Below are 17,961 nucleotides of genomic sequence, written 5' to 3' on the forward strand. Positions count from 1 at the left end.
TGGCCGCTTATGCGCGAGAGGGCTTTGTCCCGAGGCCGTGACCCCTTTGTCGTCGGGCGTAAGCCGCCGGAGACGATGCGGCGGGATAAGGTTATGCAGAACTCGCGTTGGCAGGGGTGTTACCGAGCGAGGGAAGATTCAATATGAAGCAAGGTATAGCGTTTCCAGTTGTGGTTTGAACTTCGGTGAGCGCTGTTTCCCGAACGGTTGCGCGCGCTGGTCTATGCAAGTTGTAAAAAGTGCATTTCGCCATTGAAAGAAATAATAAAAAAAATAAAAATCAAACATATACTAAATACGCAGATCCTCCTTATACGACATTGCGTATCAGTTTGATTTAAAAAAAAAGGGGGACGGGGGATTATTTTTATGCGGGAAATATGGTAACCTTCCTTTGGTTTGTCATGAAGCTTTGTTACGCCATGCGCAATAAGCCTAGTACTCCTGGATGTCAGGCTTAGTGACGGACAATCAGCTAATTATTTAAATTCGGGGGCTTTACATGTCAAAACTACGCTATGATTATCAGGCACGGTTTATAGTGGAGGGCTTCGGATTAATTTTGACCACCCGAGGTTCTTTATCACGCACCTAAGTCAAAGTGCACTAACGTTTCTCGTTTCTTTTTTTTTTCATTTTTCATTTTTCTTTGCAATTTACCCTAATCGAAATGCGGCTGCCACTTGCGGGATCGATCCCGTGACCTCGAGCAGAGCAATGCAATGTCATAGTAACTAGGCTACCCCGGTGGGTGGGTTGTCAAGTACTGCGTTCTATTCGCATTTCGTACATTTCTGGCTTTGAATCAGCTGCCTTGTTAGTTGAAGTAAACGTTAAAAGATAAGCCGGTAATTGTTCCGCCATGCTGAACAGAGGCAAGCTATTAAGGCCTGTTGGTTTCTTTTTTCTTTAATCTGCCACCGGCACCACTACAAACGCACAAGTTTTATGAACATTGCTACGTTTCACTTATGTCAGACCCTGCGTGCTAAGAGTTGTTGCAGGACAAAAGTAAATACTTTTCGTATATGCATTGCACTTCGCTTGCACTTGAGCGCCAATTGAGTGACGTCGTTTCAACCATTCTACCCTCGCCAATAATTACGCTTAGCACAACTTAGTTTCCTGAAAAGGTGTATTTTGTCTAAATAAACATAAAGGAAGAACTTATGCTTGTTTTCGCGCTTAAGGAATTGTTTACCAAAGGTGAATAAATCTTATATTTAATAACAAAGTAGTCGTATAATTTATGGTGCAGTGTTCGCTACACAATTCACATGCCTGCGATCAAAGCTCTGCTTAAGGTTCATTGTATAAATTTGCAGCCAAAGACATGATGCTGTAGTGTATGTCTTCTAACCGTGGAGATAAGAGAGTCAGCAGTGAATGAAGCGTCTGAAGAACGAAAAGATTGAGAAACTCACCTTCGGGTATACGGTATTTTTTTTTTTTTCGAAGTCAGCCATGTCCGACAACGACCGCCAAAAGGGAGGTTGTGACCTACGCAAGCGAAATTGTAGAGAAGCGAAGAAACTTAAGTGCCCGGCTCTCTCTCAGTTTTGTCGACAGTGTACAGCTCCTTGCCGGCGGTGACGAGCTATTCTGAAAACTGAGCGGCTGTCGACTTGATGAATCGTGCTTGGGGGAATAGGTGCCAGACATTCAAAACGCAGCGCACCACACCCTTCCTTGGTGTCTGCCCGTATGCGCGAACTTCATCAATTCCCGCCAATTTCGGTGAAAGCTGGTGAACCCTAAATTATGGAAGGTGTGGTCTGTCGCTGAAGAATTGCCCCCCCCCCCCCCCCCCTCGCCGCCAGCTGACGCCCGATGACGAATGAGTCTGTTCAGTCTAGAGGACTTAAATACTGAAACGCGGCGAGTACTAACGGTAAATCACGTTTTAGCCGCGGGACTTCCTGACGCTTGCTCGAGGCACGAACTTGTTGACGTAACACGTCTCAGCTTGCATGTGAGAGCGGACGCGGTCTCATTCTGGTTCTCAAGATATCAGTGTCCGAAATCGGTGTTTGGTTTGGACTGTACTATGGTATGGTTAAATTTCCGACAGCAAATCTTTCAGTACCGCACCTTTATGATATTCTTTTATGTTCCCTACTCTTTCACGGTTGCTGAATAATGATGTAGCAAGGTTAGTGAACGTACCAGGAGCAAAAATAAAGCAAAGGCATATACGTTTCAATGTAGTTAAGAGTATGATAAAAATTTTCCCTCATTGGATGGCGTGAAAACTCGCACTTACAGACCAAGTCAAAGAAAGCCAGTCACGTTTGGGAGCTCGTAGGGGTTGCAAAAACAAAAAAAGCGCTCAAAGTACCTATACTACAGCTTAGCAACTTCAGTGACATGTTTTAATAGAACCCTTGACAACATAGATTACACGATTTTGGGCGGAGGAGCTGGGTAATGTACGTATGCGTGTGGACTCAAAAACGTCTCCTCACTTTTTATTCGGTTTAACCAAGTCAACGACGGCAATTTCTTGTCTGTATGGATGCTTTTGCACCGTCCTCTTCTGCCGAAGCACGGCTTTCGAGAACCAATAGCACGCATATATATTGCTGTGGCCACAATTTCGGAGGCTGTGCTCGATAAGCGCTGGAGTTTAAAGGGACGCCACTAGCATATCCATGACGTCTCTACTGTGTCGCTCCGAGAGCTGTCACGTGGTTGAATAGACGCACATCTGTGACGTTATGGTTATGTGTGTGGTGCAGCGCGTCATCCTTAATTATTTAGCATTTTCTGCTCATTCAACATAATAATGAAACTTCCAAGGTGTCGCATTATCTTGATAACTTAAGTGTTACGGCGAGAATAGGGGACGCGCGGCTTTTCATCAAGGCTTGGCGGCAGTGCAGTCCTTCCAATTAAATAAATGTATTTGTGCGAAAGATAACTATGTTGCTTAGCGGAATGAGCTGGGAGTTGAATAGCGAAGGCTTATTGGCTTCCAACGTATTTGATAACTCCTTTGGGACTTGCATAAAATATGAGGCCAGTGGCTACTCTGTGGAAGCACCACATTGTTGTGTTCGTGTCCAATTTGTTTTCGCAGTGAAATAATAGACATGTGTCATTTCAATATAACATAGAAATTCCGCACGAGATTGTGTAGCAACAATACAAGCCTCAAAATCAAGTCATCTAAGTAAACTTAACTCGCAGTCTAGTACTCCTGTGGCAACATGAAGGACAGCAGATTAATATTCTAGAACATTCCTTTGAACGGCCATTTGATCTTATTTTTCTTACGATATATTGTGCTATAAAACATTTAACTTGAGTTCCAATATCAACAATGGTTGCTGCAGCAGAGACCTTTTCATTCGCTCTTTGTGCCGATATTTGTATGTATCTTTGCTTATAGGCTACCCGAATCCAAGCGCCACTGCCTCTTCATTTTGTGGCTCTATAATTCAGCATTGCTCTGTTCAACAGTAAGACGTGCTGAAATTTTGGACATGCCTAGAATTTGTTGGAATTTGTCCGCACTACACCAGCGTAACTCAATGTGCAACATTTTCAAAAAATTATATTTGCAGATATCGGCCTAGTTTTAACAAGTTTCAATTAACAACGTCGGGATCGTACTTCCTTCTAATGACGTACTCATTTACGGCACTTATCCCAACTGCCCTGCTCCGTTATGGCAGTGTTGGGGTCAGGACAAAACACTGCAATAACGCAGCACCAAGTGCCGACTAAGTGTTCTAAATACATATGTTATTAGAAGGAAGTAACCACTCGACGTTCCTAACAAAACCTTGTTGAAATTAGGTCGATCTTTTGGAAGCATAATTTTTTGAAAGTGCTGTTCATTAAGTTACGCTGGTGTGTAGCGGCGAAGCTCAACAGATTGCCGAAGAGGCAATGCGCAATATTCCTGGACATGCGAATACTCGACGCGCGTGTTGTTATTTGTATTTCGCGACCTGTGGACCAGCCGCTTTTCACACACATTAAAATTATATACGCTCCATTTAAACAATAGTAAGAACCAGAAAGAAAACTTCCATGATCTACTTTATGCTACGCAAACCTCAGTAGAAATGAATTCTATCTTCGCTGTGTGCGATGGGTCTGTTAGGGAACTGTGAATTCGCTACCAGCAAGGCTTAATGACTTCATTTCCCGCGCAGCCTCCAAGCTAACATCGCAGAAAGCCACCAGTGGAAACCAAACCCCTACGTGCGAAGAGGACCGAGACAAGGGGTTCTGTTCATTCCCAAGCCCTCGACCACTCCATTGTCGTCTTATTGTAAGTGGCCCTCCCAAGTAACTGTGATAACGTGCAGGTGTTTCTCCGCTTCGAGTTATAAACGCAGCACGGATATTCCATTGCTCTTCTCCTGCTATAAACAGCAAAGCGCGAGAGTGGAAATGCGCTCTCATTTTGTCTGTCTTCCCCGTTTCCCTGTTTGTAACGCAAGAGAAATGAACGGCAACCAGCTAGCGCGCTTCTCCGCCCTGCTAAAGAATATTTCACGGGGCGGGCTGTCACCTTCCGCTGATTGCATGAGAAATTTATCGTCTGCTCCTTACTTCGGGGCGCAGCCACTTTTTATGACTGATAAACTGTTCTAGATGTCATGGCTTCTCTATTCTCCAGCGAGGTGCATAAGGAACGTAACAAAATGCACCTCATATTTCATATAGCTGATAAGAAGGCCAATAAGTGCGCTTACAAAGTTAATATAGACAAAAACTTAATAGTCATCTCCTCTATGGACAATGCAAGCGTTTATTGTTCTTGAGATCTTCTTAGGTGTTAGAAGTGCCGTTCGTAAAAAAACACGGCACATGTAGTAAAGAACAGTAAGGCACAGCAAGTAAGGAGCAGTTAAAGGAAGCGGTGGTCGGGTGAGTGTTCAGTCCTTCGAGAATTGTAGCCAGAACCTACCTGTCTGCAGAACGTTCAAGTGCAGGGCTGTCTTACACATCATGGGCCCAATTCGCAAAGCTTTTATTTCGTAAGTGCTGTTTACCATTAGCTCCGAGAACGACCTACAGGGGTGCTGCGAGCGCCGCTCGCGTGACGTCAGAGAAGGAATTCGAGCCTATCGTCTGCTGCTGTTTCGGTGATTTCCGGGCATCTTTTGCAGTGCTACCGTTTCTTCGCTGTCGTTCCCTATGCAAGCACACTGGTGCCGGCCCTCTCAAATATATTTTTTGGTGTCTTCGTTCGTCAAAATCTGTTCAAGAAGCTTAATTCTTAGACAACAACATTTCTCAAAGGCAACGCTACAGCGCAAGCCGACGGAGGCCAGTCGAGAGCACTGCGAGTTTTTTATGCGCGGTTCTACACTCTGCAGTGGTAGCTCGCGGCAATAATAAAAGCATAAACACCAAAACATAGGATAGAACAATCCAGTTAAGTGACCAAGACTTGCCGTGGAGCCACACGCAAGTAAACGAACACTGGCAATAAATTCCGTCTACAATTCTACAATTCTACATCTGCCTTCAGTTTTAACTCGCGAAAGCTTGTTTGTTCCCGACGAGTAGTTCATGGTAAAATAGTTAATTATTGCATTTCTTCACAGAAAAGTTTGTCAGTCGCACGAGGACTTAACTGACACTGCAATCTAGATTCTGCCGGCGCCACCTGCTTATTTAACTGCTTCTCAAAATTAGGCTGTTCTTCGCGCCTAATCTTAACCGGCGGCAATTTGTAGTAAAGCTAATTGAGGGTTTCAGCTACCTGCAGTCCACGAATTCCCTTTTCAGTGCTTCACGTTCGGCGATTTACTGGTGCTTGTTACTTGAGGAATATCCATGACGGATCTGATTGGCGAAACTGACAATACTGCATGGCCCAAAAATTTGAGTGAAATATGCCTTTTAGACTGTATGGCTGCAGCCAACAAGGAGCCGAAGTCTCATTCATTAGTAGTATTGTAATCATGGAAGATATCATGATTCACTGGCCGAGAAAAAAAATCAATGTGAATTCATACCTTGTGGTGTCTTCTTTATGAGGCGGTTATTCGAGGCGATCTCTTCTGACTGACGAAGCGAATAGTTCACAGTACAATTAAACCATCAAGATTCGTGACATCGTGCTGGAGAAGGAACTTGGATCTACCACTTCAAGACAGCCTAAGATTCGCTCTAGTGAATAGATTATACTTTAGGCATTGAAATTGGCGCTGTAAATAACTGCCCAATGGTGTTATTTCGAAATTGTAGTTTACGGATAGGTTTTGTGAACAGTGTGCGCCTTGCCACAACGCTGTAATGACAGTGGGTTGCTTCAGGTTCAAAAGGGGTGCGCCCTATAAGTTTTATTTTTAACTGCATCAAATTTTTAAAAATTGCCTGTGGCAGATGTACCGGCCATTACTTCGAAAAATTGAAATGCTTGAATAAACAATTAACATAATTACGCTCATTATCTTTTTAATTAATTATTTTACGGCATATTTTAGTTTATGAATTGTAGCTTGTGAGCATGCAAGGCTTATCGATTTATAACGAATTATGAGGAGGGCATCGGTTTCGAAATATGCACCGTCAGTCTTGCGGTGAAAATGCACTGTTGTTACACTTACTTTTCTGAGAAAACGCTGTTTCATTCATTAAAGCACAACAGTAACTGGAACGCCAATAAAATTTCGTCATACGCATTGAAAATTAATATCTCGAAACTGATGTAGTCCTGAGAATTCGTTGTAATTGGATATGACTTGCATACTCACTAGCTAAAATTCGCAGGTTGAAATATGTGCCGTAAGGCAATTGATTAAAAAGGTTATTACCGTAATTATGATAATTATTCAAATAAGTATTTTCGATTTTTAGTCGAAGTAATAGCCGCCGCAATGAGTAATTCATAAAGATCGAGGGTTAGAATTGTGTTATCTGCCACCGGCAATTATTAAAAATCTGTGGCAGCTAAAACAAAACACACTGTATTGTCGAAGAAGGCTGCTGCAGGCTACTATGAAACATTTCGCTGCTTGCAATGGCTGGGCTCTCGATATCAACCATGAACAATGCTTTTTTTGGGTGCCTGTTCCGGAGAACGGTAAAATTACTCGCAAATTTTTTTCATACAAGATGCACGCATACCTCATCTTTTTACGCATTTCAGTGCCCACATTTGACCAACAGTTCGACAGAGATTGCAATAAGGGTCTTGATGAAAGCCTCGAAGGCTGTATCATTCATTTTAGCACCGTATTTATAAAGTTGACTCCATATAGCAAGAATGCTGTTCTGTGTAAAATGCAGTGTCTCCCATAACTGAGTGCTAAGAGAACATTATGTTTTGAGCGGAAGCATCATGCAATATTTTCACATGCTGAATTTGGAGACATTTTTTACGCAGCATTCGCGGACAGACACGGCGCACCTGCGCATAGCAAAGTGCAGTCAACCCTTCAATGCTGCGTGGCTTGTGATATCCACTCCGCAAACTTTCACGATTGACGCGATTGACCACCCGATTGACCCCCCCAAGTTTTCCGGCACGGCGGGAGCCCGCGGCCGCAGTAAAGCGCGACCCCTCCACCTCCCTACCCTCGCTCCGGAGCGTTGTGCGCGACTGGAAGACTGCGCGTCCCTTCCCGCTTCCCGCCCTTGTGTGCGCGAGCCGCGATTGCCGGCTCACCGTCGCATGATTTCACTCGCCCATACAGCGTACGGAACGCGGCGACGATTTTATCGCCTGTGGATTTCATACGGAACCTCACGGTGACGGCGACAACGACGGCGACGACGACGGCGGAAGTTCGCCTAGAGTATCCATATAATTGCTATCGCAATAATAAAATAAAACGAAATAGTGGAGGAAATAAAGAAACTAACCTAATTCTCACGGTTCTGCAGAAAAAAGTACACAAAGAAATGCATCACTCTCTCCTTGGAGTCCCTACTCTAGAGCGGCTGGTTGTCAAAAAAAAAAAAAAAAACGTAATCAGTTTTCTTGCATTCGGTTTGCTTTCCCTTTGTGTCATTAATACAAAAGTCGCTTGATTATAAACTGGCACGCATAGTACCAGTGCATATAAGTGGGCAGAGGGACATAGTTGAGAACTATGGACATGTTTCCTTAATGAGCATTACGAGTAACGTTACGGAACACTGTGATTTATGTCTTATGTCTCATCTAACCTACTTAATCCTAGTCAGCATGGATTTCGGAGGGGTTTTTCTTGTAGAACGCAATTGGTTGAGTTTACACATGAGTTGGCCTTACCAATCGATAGGAACCAAATTACTGACAGGATACATTTAGATTTCAGGAAAGCCTTCAATGTTGGGGTAAGCATTCAATGTTCAATGGTCATAATCTCCTGCTCTTCAAATTACGGGAATTTAAGTTGGATGATAAAATAATCGATTTGATAGCAGAATATCTTCGCTGTAGACAAATGTGTGGGGTTCTGAAAGGCTGTTCCTCTGCTTACGTTCCAAATACAAAGGTATTAAGAATGAATCTGTAAAACAAGCCCTACAGTACGATTTAGATTTCATTGCCTCACGGTGATATAAATGAAAATGTCAAAAAAGTGTTCACGTCACCTCTGTATACGAGGAAGCGCTCGCATGATAATAATTAATACGCTGAAAACAATGTTCTTATTGACAACACGGTTGAATATAAATATCTGGGTGTATTTTCTACTGCTTATTTAAGATGAAACGTCCATTTTAACTTAGTATAAACTGTTAGAAAAACCAGGAAGCGGAGCTGAAGTAGAGAACGTCTTGTTTATTCGACGCTTGTGAAAAACTAAAATATGCGGGCGCGCGCTCGTGTCCACGCTCGCTTCTAACTTCGTCTTCCTCTCTTCTTCTTTCGGGGCAAAATATTTAACAGCTCCCGGCCGAACAATTTGCGTGTGCTTGCTTCTTTTCAAGATGGAGCTTGTCCAGCAGATTCTAAGTGGTGCAGCATCTGTACCGGTCTCCGCAACGTGTTGCCACTTGAACTGCGTACTTTGCATGAGCGAACTTTTCCGTCGCTGCCCAAAAATACTTCTGTCACTTGTCCCATCTTCCACAATTGTCTTGGCGAGTTTAATTCTTTTATCAGTACTATGTCTCCAAGCTTCACTGATTCTGAGTGTCCAGTTTAATTAAGGTGAGCTGAACGAAGTTCTTGGAGGCACTCTCGTCACCACCGGTTCCAGAGATTGCTTAAAACATGTTCTCTGTGTTTCCATCTTCGTTGAGGTAATTCGCGTGATGATGGTGTCTCTTTTGATGCTGTGCTCGACAAGTCTTGAGGAAGCATAGTCAATCTTTGGCCTATGAGGAAATGACTTGGCGTAAGCGGCGTTGGTTCAGAGGCTTCTGCATACACAAATGTTATCGGTCGTGAATTTATCATCGCTTCAACTTGATAGAGCGTGGTGGAAAGTTCTTCATAGTTAAAGAAATTATTTCCCAGTGTTTTCTTCAATGTAGACTTCACAGATCTAATGAGTCGTTCCCAGAATCCTCCCCACCAGGGAGCTTGTTCGGTGATAAATTTCCAAACAATCCTGTGACTTCCGAAATACGATTGTACTTCCTGTGATTTCATTAATTCATAAAGTCGCTGGATCTCCCTTGATGCCTTTCTAAATGTCTTGGCGTTGTCAGAATATACAATCTTACAAATTCCTCGTCGTGCCACAAATCGTTTAAATGCTAGCAGGAATTTGTCGTAAGTAAGACTGGTGACAAGCTCCAGATGAACCGCTCTGACGACTGTACACGTGAAGATGAGTATATAACACTTCTTCGTTGTTCCTCTGTTATCTTTGTGTAGAAGCGGTCCGGCAAAATTGATACCACTGACTTCGAAAGGTGGAGAGGGCTGAACACGTTCAGCTGGCAGAGGCGCGAAGAGCTCCGAGTATTGCTTGCAGGAATATCGCCGGCAGACTGTGCATTCGTGAATGACTTTCTTTACAACCTGTCTGGCCCTCAGTATCCAGAAGTTTTCTCTCAGTTCAGTTAAAAGAAAACTGAGGCCAGCGTGTAAAAGTCGTTTGGTGTTCCTTCTTGACCAACAACTTTGTGAATGTGTCTGAAGCAGGAAGCAGAATGGGGGGCTCGGAACTTTCCCGTAGGTTGCTGAACTGAAGACGACCTCCCAAGCGAAGAAGCCCTAATTCGTCGTGATATGGTCTGAATCGCTGGAGTGTAATGTCCATTCTGCTGACATCCGGTCCAAATACTTTATCTTGCGTTCGACATATCCAGTAAATTTCAGCCTCTTGTACTTCAGTTGCGTCTAAAGCTCCCTTCTTTCTGGCGTCTGTGTACCTGCAATTTTTAGTAAATCGTTGTATCCATGCAGTGATACGCATCAGCCGGTTATAAGAGCTGTAGTCGCTGATGTTTACAATCGCAAGCACTGGCCGAGCAACTGCTTTCAAACACGTAGTTTCCTCTTCTAGACCGACTGTATCCTGAATTGCTGCGGCTGTACAGGTAGTTTCTTCTATTTCGACTGTATCCTCGGTGTAGCAAGGTTCGTCGAAAGTCGTCTCAGTGTAGAGAAAGTTTGGTCCTTTCCACCAAATCGAACTTTGTAAGAGTTGCTCCGCAGTGGATCGTCTAGACAGTAAATCGGCTGGATTTTGATCACCCGGACAATGTCTCCACATGTTCAAATCGGTTAGGGAGAGTATCTGTGCAACTTGATTTGCTACGAACTGTTTCCAGCGTTTTGTTGAACGGCCTAGCCAATGAATCACGAACATAGAATCTGTCCACATAACTGTTTCAACGCCCTCTAGATTTAGGGCACGTTTAACTGTTGCAGTTAGTCGAGCTGCAGCGAGCGCTCCCATCAGTTCTAATCGTGGCACAGTTATCTTTTGTAGATGTGCGACTCTCGACTTGGCTAGAAGTAGCTGAGCTGTTGTGTCTCCCTTGAAGTCTCGTATCTGAAGGTAAAGCACGGCGCCGTACGCAACTGGGCTAGCGTCACTAAAGGCGTGGATGGTAACCAGAACATTCTTGTCCAGGAGGGATTGACCAAAAGGTCTCTTAACTTCCAGCTGATTAACAGTTCTGAGGCCTTTAGTCCACGCTCTCCACTCTATTAGAAGGCACTGAGGAAGTGGCGCATCCCAGGTGTATTTCTCTAACCACAGCCTTTGTATAAATAACTTGACTACCAGCACGAAAGGCACTAAGAATCCAAAAGGATCGTACATGAGTGAGGCGAAGCTTAAGATCTCTCTCTTCGTAACCTTTCGTTCGCTCAATGATTCAAGAATCTTCTTTTCGTTTTCTACATCGAACTGTACTTTTACGTCTCGACTATTGTGAAAGTTTCGTAAGTGTCCATCATTTGTCGTCCACTTTGTTAGATGCATTCCTGCCTCTTTCAAGATACGGAAGCAATCGCTAACGACTTGCTGCGCTTCTTCTTTGTTCTGTGCCCCGATGACCAAGTCATCAACGTAGAAATGATCTTTCAATAGTTTGGCAGTAGAAGGGCATTTGTCTTCTACCAGTTGGAAGTGGTGTCGTAGAGTTGCAGCAAGGAGAAAGGGACTGCTGCAGGCGCCAAAAGGAACCCTTGTCATGCGCAGTTCTTCAATATTGGAAGACCCTTTTTCAAGCCAGAAGTAATGAAACGCATCTCGGTCGTGGTCAGCCAGACGCACTAGAATAAACGCTTTTTCGATGTCGTTTCTCCTTTCCGTTGGGCAGACATCCACCGAGTGATTTTTGTCTCCGCATAGTATACAACTCTCTGGAGTCAGTTTCACAGTTAACATAGATGTAGAGCCTTGGAAATGCTCATTAGATTGTCGTTTTGCGCTTGAGGCTTGTTCTCTCTTATCAGAAGTCATCATTACAGCCTGTTCCCGGCTTCTTACTTCTAGGCTAAAGAAGTCTAGAAGAACCAACATTTCATCTAGCCTGTCGCTAGTAACGTCTGTATTTGTCACAGACAAGATGCGCTGAGTATAACGGAGTACGATTTCTTGCAGAAGATTTTGTATTATAGCAGTTTTCAGAAGCACTCCATATTCTTTTTCTTCGACTCCAAGGTTGTGCAGGGATCTCACGCGAGTCTGCACTTGTTCATGCAACCTTTGAAGCCCTTCGAAATCTTCGCACGAACGAACTTTACGTAGGTTCAGAAGACGACGCATGTGGTCGTTCACAATCAGTGCCTTCGGACCGAATCTTTCTTTGAGAAGTTCTATAGCTATGCTATATCTCTCGTTAGTTGTCAACAGGCCGCTGATGACCCCTTCCGCTTAACCCATCAAGTAGCTCCAAAGATATTTCAATTTGTCTACGTCTGTGAAATATCGGTTCTGTTGAACGGCAGACTCAAATTGATCCCAAAATTCTGGCCATTCAATGCGGTCACCATGAAACTTCGGCAACTCGAGCTTAGGTAGCTTAACGTGTGCGCGTGCTTGATGAAAGTCATCGTGAGATGCGTGCGTAGTCGTTGTTTGCAGAGCGGATAAAATGCGTTCAGCGTGGGATTTCGCGAGGACGATAGATTCTTGATACTGTCCGATGCTTTGAAGCTCATCCTCAAGGTTATCATCGGTAACATGCTCTTCTACTTGGTCATCAAGGTCCGTAAGCATAGTTTCCTTTATCTTCAATAGGTTAAGATGGTCGGTCAGCTCACCAGATGGTGTTGGTTCCGTCTGCATAAGAGTTGTCATGTCGTTGATGATCCTGGTGACCGCCGCTCGAACGGTAGCACGCTTCCGTCGTAGTCTTTCCATGTCGTCACGTCGGGAATCGGAGGACTCGTGATGACGTGGACCGTTCTTCGATTCTGTCGCAGCGTCGTCGCGTTGATCGTGTCGGTCGGTCGTCCTCTTCAGGGAGCTCACTTCATCGTCAGGGGTCTTCAACTGTAGATATAGTCCTGGTCGCGGCACCATAATGTTGAAAAACCAGGAAGCGGAGCCGAAGTAGAGAACGTCTTGTTTATTCGACGCTTGCGAAAAACTAAAAAATGCGGGCGCGCGCTCGTATCCACGCTCGCCTCTAACTTTGTCTTCCTCTCTTCTTTTTTCGGGGCAAAATATTTAACAGATACAAAGAAATTAGGGCTATGGGTTTTTAAGACGTAACTTTAACCGATTGTCAAAGAATCCTCAAGAACCATTATATTTCATCTATGTGCGCAGCGTACTTGATTATAGGAGCGTCTGCTGGGGACCACACGCTGCGCAGCTCGCAAACAAACTTGAAAAAAAAAAAAAAAGTGCAGAACAGGGCAGTGCGGTTTGTACTTGGTAATTGCATAGGTGCTCCTTATGAAAGTATAAGAACGCACTAAATTATGAAATAATTAGAAGACCACCGTCGAAATCATAGATTGAAATTTTTTCACAATGAATATTACTCTGATTGAATATGCCAGTTTTATAAAACTGGCATCGATAGAGAGTTGTATTTTAAGCCGCGCACTTACGTCTCCAAATGACGAGATCATGATTTGAATATACGCGAGATTCCTTTCAGAGGTGACGTCTTTTGTTACTCTTTTTTAGTACGGTCAATAGAAGATTGCAACAATGTGTCGCCCATATTGTTAACATTATTTCTAAAGATTATTTCCGTGCTCTAGAAAAGCGATTTTGTGTGTGTGTGTGTGTGTGTGTGTTTTTTTTTTGGAATTGTACCCCGTTATTGTAATGCCTGGTATGGCGATGCAAGTACCAAATAAATAAATAAATAAATAAATAAATAAATAAATAAATAAATAAATAAATAAATAAATAAATAAATAAATAAATAAATAAATAAATAAATAAATAAATAAATAAATAAATAAATAAATAATAAATAAATAAATAAATAAATAAATAAATAAATAAATAAATAAATAAATAAATAAATAAATAAATAAATTGTACCTTTTCCCATCTACCGATATCTAAATAGTGCGGGCGGGCGAGAAGATCCCTTTAAGCTTATGAAACGCATCGTCCATAGTGTGTTTAACCACTTTATTATCATATTTTCTCAATGTATTGAAACGCGAGCGCGAAAGACAGTGGGGAACTTGGTCGTATAACGTCGTATAGCATGTCAGCCATAATATGTGGGTAAAAAAAAAAAGACCCAGCTTCCTTACGAGTTGGTCAAAAACGCGTAACTCTTCATTTAGGCCTGGAATGACACGATGAGCTTTGAACGGTTAAAATTCTTCAGGCGTGATCGCGTGATCTTTCATCAATTCGGGCGATATAAGCGTGGTAGTTTCAACTGGGTTGGTAATTCATGCTATTACAAATCATGGCACTGGTTAGACGCCAAACACGTCTATGTAGCGAATGTACGCGTTTGCTTTTCAGCGTGCGTCTAATGCTCACTGTGGTTTACAAGTGCACATGTTTCAGTTATATGAAGATAAACACCAAAGGTGGCGACTACACCTAGAAACGAAAATGAATTACTCGTCTATTTGTCTTTGTGAAAACTACGAGCTGGAGCAGTTATTAGTTCATATAAGCTTCAAACGAAATGAGATCAAAGGAAGCGGAGCTAAAGCTGATAAATTAAGTGACCTCGCATGAAGAAGGTACTGTACTTAATGTTCTATGTCCGCGTATCGTGAGAGCGCCCAATAACATGTCGAGCGATAGCTGATTCCTGTATTCTTTATAATCAAACAAAGTTTTACGATGCAATTTTAGACGAGACACAGGGAGAAACACAGAGCTAACGCCGATGTTCTGTCCCGTCTAAAATTGCGTCGTAAAACCATGTGTCATAATACTGTTAACCAGCTAGCTCACCTTAGTGTCTTGAATTGTAATATTTACTTGGAACATACTGGCAATCCCAATAGGGATTATGGCGCGTAGAGCACAAAGCACTAAAGTACAATAAAATACAGCCGGTAGTTACAGTAGTTTCATATTAGGAAAATGGACGATTGTAATGGACTAAAAAGCAACTAATTCGGTAGCTAGAATATAACAGAGATTACAAGATATATATACATATATATATATATATATATATATATATATATATATAAAGAGTGAATGAAAAAAAGTCTGCGTACGTACTCATACTTAAAAAGTCCTTACAATGGTGTGCACGAACTACACTTAATATTAAATTTTTTCGTCAAAAAAAAAAACAGCACCAAACAAGGCAATTAACAGCCAGTATCTGATTCTTTCTACTTCCTCGTTCAGTCACGCTTACACACACTATCATGAATTCTAACCAACTAGCCTACCAACGTGTTTTAACCAGTGTATAGGCATAGTTACTCACAGAGCGAACGCGGGAAAAGTTAGCCAGGACGATTTATGACTGTGAAGACGCAGTAATTTTCACGCCGTGACACGGCGTCTAATGACCGGCTATAAGGAGATCAGTTTAGGCAGTTCCGTTGTCTTCCTGATAGTATGAAAGTACGTAACGTAATACGCAGAGCAATATGCGTGCGAGTGCAGCGAAGAACGGGACACAGGTAGTGGTTTGGTCGAGTTGGTTTATCTTGACTTCATATATCATAGCGCACGAAGAAATATGGCAAAATGAAAGAGACAGGAATACACGTTTAACGGATATTTTATTGACGAAACTTCGCCGCGCATTTTTACCGGATTCTCATTTAATGTTCTTAACCATTCACGTTTTTTTCTTCATTTTTTTTTAGATAGCACGATTGATATGACTTTGACACACAAAGTTCACCAAGCCTAGTTATCAGTTCCTCAGCCCATCAAAGGATTATTAAGGCGAAACTGATAGCTAGGTAAGTATAACTTTGTCAAAACCGTCAATTGCGCTATCAGAAAAAAAAAAGAACTTGAACTTTTGAGAATATAAAATTTGAATGCGGTGAGTGTGTGCGGCGAATGTATTCATATAGCAAAGTATACGTCAGTCAGCGACGAATTGTGTCCCAATCAGTATTTACGTCCAATGTTTATCATGCGCTATGTATACATGCAGGAGCGGCAGTGCTCTTTCAGGTTGCTATACGTCTTCTTCATTTTTTCCTAGTTACCACGAAAATAGCGACCGGAAGGCGCTGCGCGGATGACTTCGACTGCATGCGAGTGCTGGGCCAAGTCTGCAAACGCGGCAAGCGGGGCTCCACCGGCAACTGCCAATGTCCGGAGTCGACGCCGGTCCACCTCACCGACGAGGCTCAACCGCGCTGCGTCGCCGGTGCGCAGATATACGCGTCACGATAGCACCTGGCACTATCGCTGTAGTCTTTGATACATGCAAATTAAATGTCGTGTTCATGTTACCTGTTGTTTCCGCCCCAGTAGTCATGCAAAGCGTTAGTATATTTAGGTAAAATTTATGCATGACTTGCAATTTGTCTGTTTCGTGCATTGCCCAGCAAGGTTCACGTTATGAACATGTTGTCATTAATACATCCTTTTCCATAAGCTTGAAACCAGCATTCCTGCATTGCAATTTGCCAAGCTAAAGCAGCGCAGTCATCTTCGCAATCGATGCGTATGAGCACAGTTTGCTTATCTTGTGACGTGAATATGTAGGCATGGCTCCTGTGATGAAAGTATACGCGCAAGGAACAAGCTTCAACATTGCGCTGTTACTACTTGTTGGTTTACTGCTAACTTGTATTCATTTGAATTGTAGTTGAGCAAAAAATGTACAATGCTTAGAAGGGGACGACGCTTTTCAACTGCAAACGACATCCCTGCTCGCAATTGTCAATGAGGGATCCGTACTCACGGCGTGCAAGGAACAGATATGTTGTTTCGGCACGTCCTCATCTCATCAGGACTCTTTCGGTAGCCGTAAATATTTTTATTATTACTTGACAAGCTTTTGTCAGACTCTTCACTGCACTCTCACGCCACGTAATCTCGTTTTGCTAATCGCTGAACGACGCTGTTTAGGTGTGATAGCATAGCCAAAGCATTAGTGCAGCTCAGCGTCGTCCTGTTTCTTTCGCAGCCACTGCGGCTAAGAAACACTGCAAAAATGTGGTATTACAATAACCACTGCAAACGTGGTGCAAATGTACAAACGAGTTCAGACTCAAGCCAAATAAGCGTGCCACTTGTCGACGGCAGTCAAGTAAATAGAGCGCTGCCTTTGTATTGCGAGGGCGGTCGTATACTTTAGCTTGCAACGGTCCCAAATTGCATTGAATGTTTTCTAATAAGACTTTCTATGAAAACTGATGAATGCTTGCTGTATAGGATGCCCTCTGTGGGGTATGCAACGTGTCAATAGTAAGGGAGTACAGTTCACGTTGATCTAAGCCAAACCTGCGTTTTGGGCTTGCTCAAAAAGCAGATTTTATTGCGTACGACTATACCCGAATTAGGCATCTTGTATAAGCGCAGTTTCAATCGCAAGATTTTACTTTAGTCTATAATATTCAAGATGCCACCTTCCGTACACAGATTCCTTGTCTCTGAATCTTGTTCGAGAACTTCTGTGGGCCTGAGATATGATAGTCAACGCGAGTCTTCCAGAGACGATGCTGCACCCTGTTGCCGGCGCGCAACGGGTTGCTTTTTTATGAAGAATTAGTCTTCGCAGTCCACGAAAAATACGTGAACAATTTGCTAAGGCATCGTCAGAGAGGGCACGTTGATATTAACTATGCTTTATCCACCCAAACAGCCTTCCACTGTGAGAAGCAAACGAACGTCAATTGCGTGATCATCTCAAAAACTGAATCTCAGCATTCATCAGCTTCAAATGTTCTCCTTATGACAATGATGCATAATCGACGATGACCTAGATACATTTGTGAAATGGTTCATTGTGTCGGCTCATTGTGTACGAGTGAATAAACATGCTTTAAACTCCATTAGTGTGCTGCATTTCTCTTCATTATTCGGATTCTTGCAGTCGTCTTTGTGTTCGAAGTTTTTGTTCCGGGATGCTCTCAGCCCCTGACCCCCTGCAAAGAGAATTCCTTTCTTATAAGCCCGCAGCCGTTTCTCGGCGCAGAGAATGCGGAGCAAAGAAAATGTACGTGGA

General features: G+C 43.0%; 1 protein-coding gene across 2 annotated transcripts in view; it reads left to right on the forward strand.

The window, feature by feature from the left end:
* LOC119448599 (uncharacterized) overlaps positions 1-16,421 on the forward strand; it is a 259,182-nt gene extending 242,761 nt beyond the window's left edge. For both annotated transcript variants that reach the window (XR_007466368.1, XM_037711832.2), the window contains 2 exons: positions 4,164-4,282; positions 15,988-16,421. Coding sequence is in view for 1 of the 2 variants with exons in the window: in XM_037711832.2 (XP_037567760.1) it covers positions 4,164-4,282; positions 15,988-16,181 (313 nt within the window). In the remaining variant the exon portion in view is untranslated. The remainder of the gene's footprint in view (positions 1-4,163; positions 4,283-15,987) is intronic.
* Positions 16,422-17,961: the final 1,540 nt, after the last annotated feature.

Source organism: Dermacentor silvarum, chromosome 4 (genome assembly GCF_013339745.2).
Source record: "Dermacentor silvarum isolate Dsil-2018 chromosome 4, BIME_Dsil_1.4, whole genome shotgun sequence".
Classification (NCBI taxonomy): Eukaryota; Metazoa; Arthropoda; class Arachnida; order Ixodida; family Ixodidae; genus Dermacentor; species Dermacentor silvarum.